Genomic DNA, 2,039 nt, shown 5'->3' with positions numbered 1-2,039 from the left:
AAATATGTTTTTATTTCCATATGAGCCATTCCATGAGCCAGTTTACTATACCTTACAGGTTCTAAAAAGAAGGAATTAAAACATTTTTGCACATTTTTTTCTGAGTTGTGAATCAATAGCAGAAAGCATGTATTTAAAGGATTAAATGGTATTATAATATCATACAATATGTTATTCTTTACTATTCCACCTACAGAAGGCTCAACTGTAAGTTAAAACTGAGGTGCCCATGCTTGGTTGAGGAAAAGAAGACTTGCACAGACTAGCCTGAATGGATGTTACCAATGAATTTCTCCCTCCCCTTTCTCAGATCAGGTCTTTAATAGGCCCCAAGCTTCAAGAATCCTGCTAAAGAAGCACTCATCTCCTTCTCTAACCTCTTATTGGTTCTCTTACTCAAGCAAAAGCTGCTCCTGAATCTAATCTGGTTCGGAGAAATCAGCACATAAGCTGATATGTGTAGGTAAAAACTCTAATGGTTTAGTTCTTTGGTTTTCTCTAGGACATAGATCTTCAGCTATTTGTAACTTACTCAAAGGACATTCACACTCTCCTCAGTTACAGAAAGCGTAATATAAAATAGGTAAAAGCTCCTTAAGGCACTGAATGTGCAGACTTGTACTATATGCAGGTATTATTGAAACAGAAATAATTGTTTCACAAAGGCCACGGGGAAGAATTGAATAAGAAGAAAATATTATATTTAGCCAAATGGAAACCCGTCTTGAATGCCCCCTTGAAAAGGGAAATTTAGATACGGAATATTCATCTGCTTGTGCTGGTGCCCTTTTGTCAGCAGATCTAAGAAGATGCTCTCATTTTGTAGATAACTTTTCTGGGAAGGAAGAAAATCTAGTCTTTATTTCCAGTAAATATAGTACTAATAAACTGACTAGTAAGCCTCTGTAGAGATCCGATAATGCTTGGCCTGGATTTTTAAATATGTATAAAAGGCTAAAGAGGAATCTTTTCAAAGAACTTTCAAAGATCCTTTCCTTTACCCATCAAATGTTCTGTTTTCTTGGCTCACTACAGATATGGTGCTTATTCTCAACATCCGTTTCTGAACAGAGCTGAAGACAGCACCAGAGTCACGTCTTTGGAGAGGTTGTTTTCTTTCTTAATAATTTTCTCAGAGCACCCTTCACCTCCTTGTTCCTAAGGCTGTAGATGAGGGGATTCATCATGGGGGTGACCACTGTGTAGAACACAGACACGGCCTTATCCTGGCCTGTGGCAGAACTGACCGAGCTGGGTCTCATGTAGGCAAAGAGTGCTGTGCCGTAGAAAAGGCTCACCACCAGGAGATGCGAACCACAGGTCGAGGCGGCTCGGCGTTGGCCCTCAGCTGAGCGAATGCGCAAGATGGCAATCCCAATGCGGCCATAGGAAGCAGCGATGAGGATGAAAGGCAGAAGCAGCAGAATGGAGCCAAAGACAAACACCACTACCTCCGCCTCTGACGCGTCAGCAGATGCCAGCTTGATCACAGCTGGTACCTCACAGAAGAACTGATTGATGCGATTTTGGGTACAGTATGGCAGGCGCAGAGCAAAAGCATTGACAATGAGGGAATTGAGGAAGCCACTCAACCAAGCAGCTCCTGCGGTCCAGCTACAGAAGTGCCAGTTCATGATGGTGGTATAGTGTAATGGGTGGCAAATTGCCACGTAGCGGTCATAGGCCATGAGACCCAACAGCACGCATTCTGCCATACCAAACACCAGGAAGATGTACATCTGGAAGGCACATCGGCCAAAGGATATGGCTTTATGCCTAGAGAGGAGGTGCGCCAACATCTGTGGGATGGTAACTGAGGAATAGCAAAGGTCCAGCAGAGACAAATGGAGGAGGAAGAAATACATCGGGGTGTGTAGGCGATGTTCAACCCCAATTAACATCACCATTGTGCAGTTGCCTACTAAGGTAACTAGGTATATGGCCAAGAAGAGAACAAAAAGCATGGTTTCGGTCATGGCCCCCTCTGCCAGTCCCAGGAGGATGAACTCAGCCACGGAGCTCTGGTTGCACTGCTCCAT

At 43.6% G+C, this 2,039-nt stretch overlaps 1 protein-coding gene across 1 annotated transcript; it reads right to left on the bottom strand.

The window, feature by feature from the left end:
* Positions 1-1,091: 1,091 nt before the first annotated feature.
* Positions 1,092-2,039, bottom strand: LOC308662868 (olfactory receptor 2D2-like; the record flags this gene model as incomplete). Its single annotated transcript, XM_081319011.1, has 1 exon — positions 1,092-2,039. The coding sequence occupies one exon, from the start codon at positions 2,037-2,039 to the stop codon at positions 1,092-1,094; it is 948 nt and encodes a 315-aa protein (XP_081175137.1).

The sequence above is a fragment of the Vipera berus genome, assembly GCF_964194415.1.
Source record: "Vipera berus genome assembly, chromosome: 2".
Taxonomy (NCBI): domain Eukaryota; kingdom Metazoa; phylum Chordata; class Lepidosauria; order Squamata; family Viperidae; genus Vipera; species Vipera berus.
This window is presented reverse-complemented; position numbering and strand designations above follow the sequence as displayed.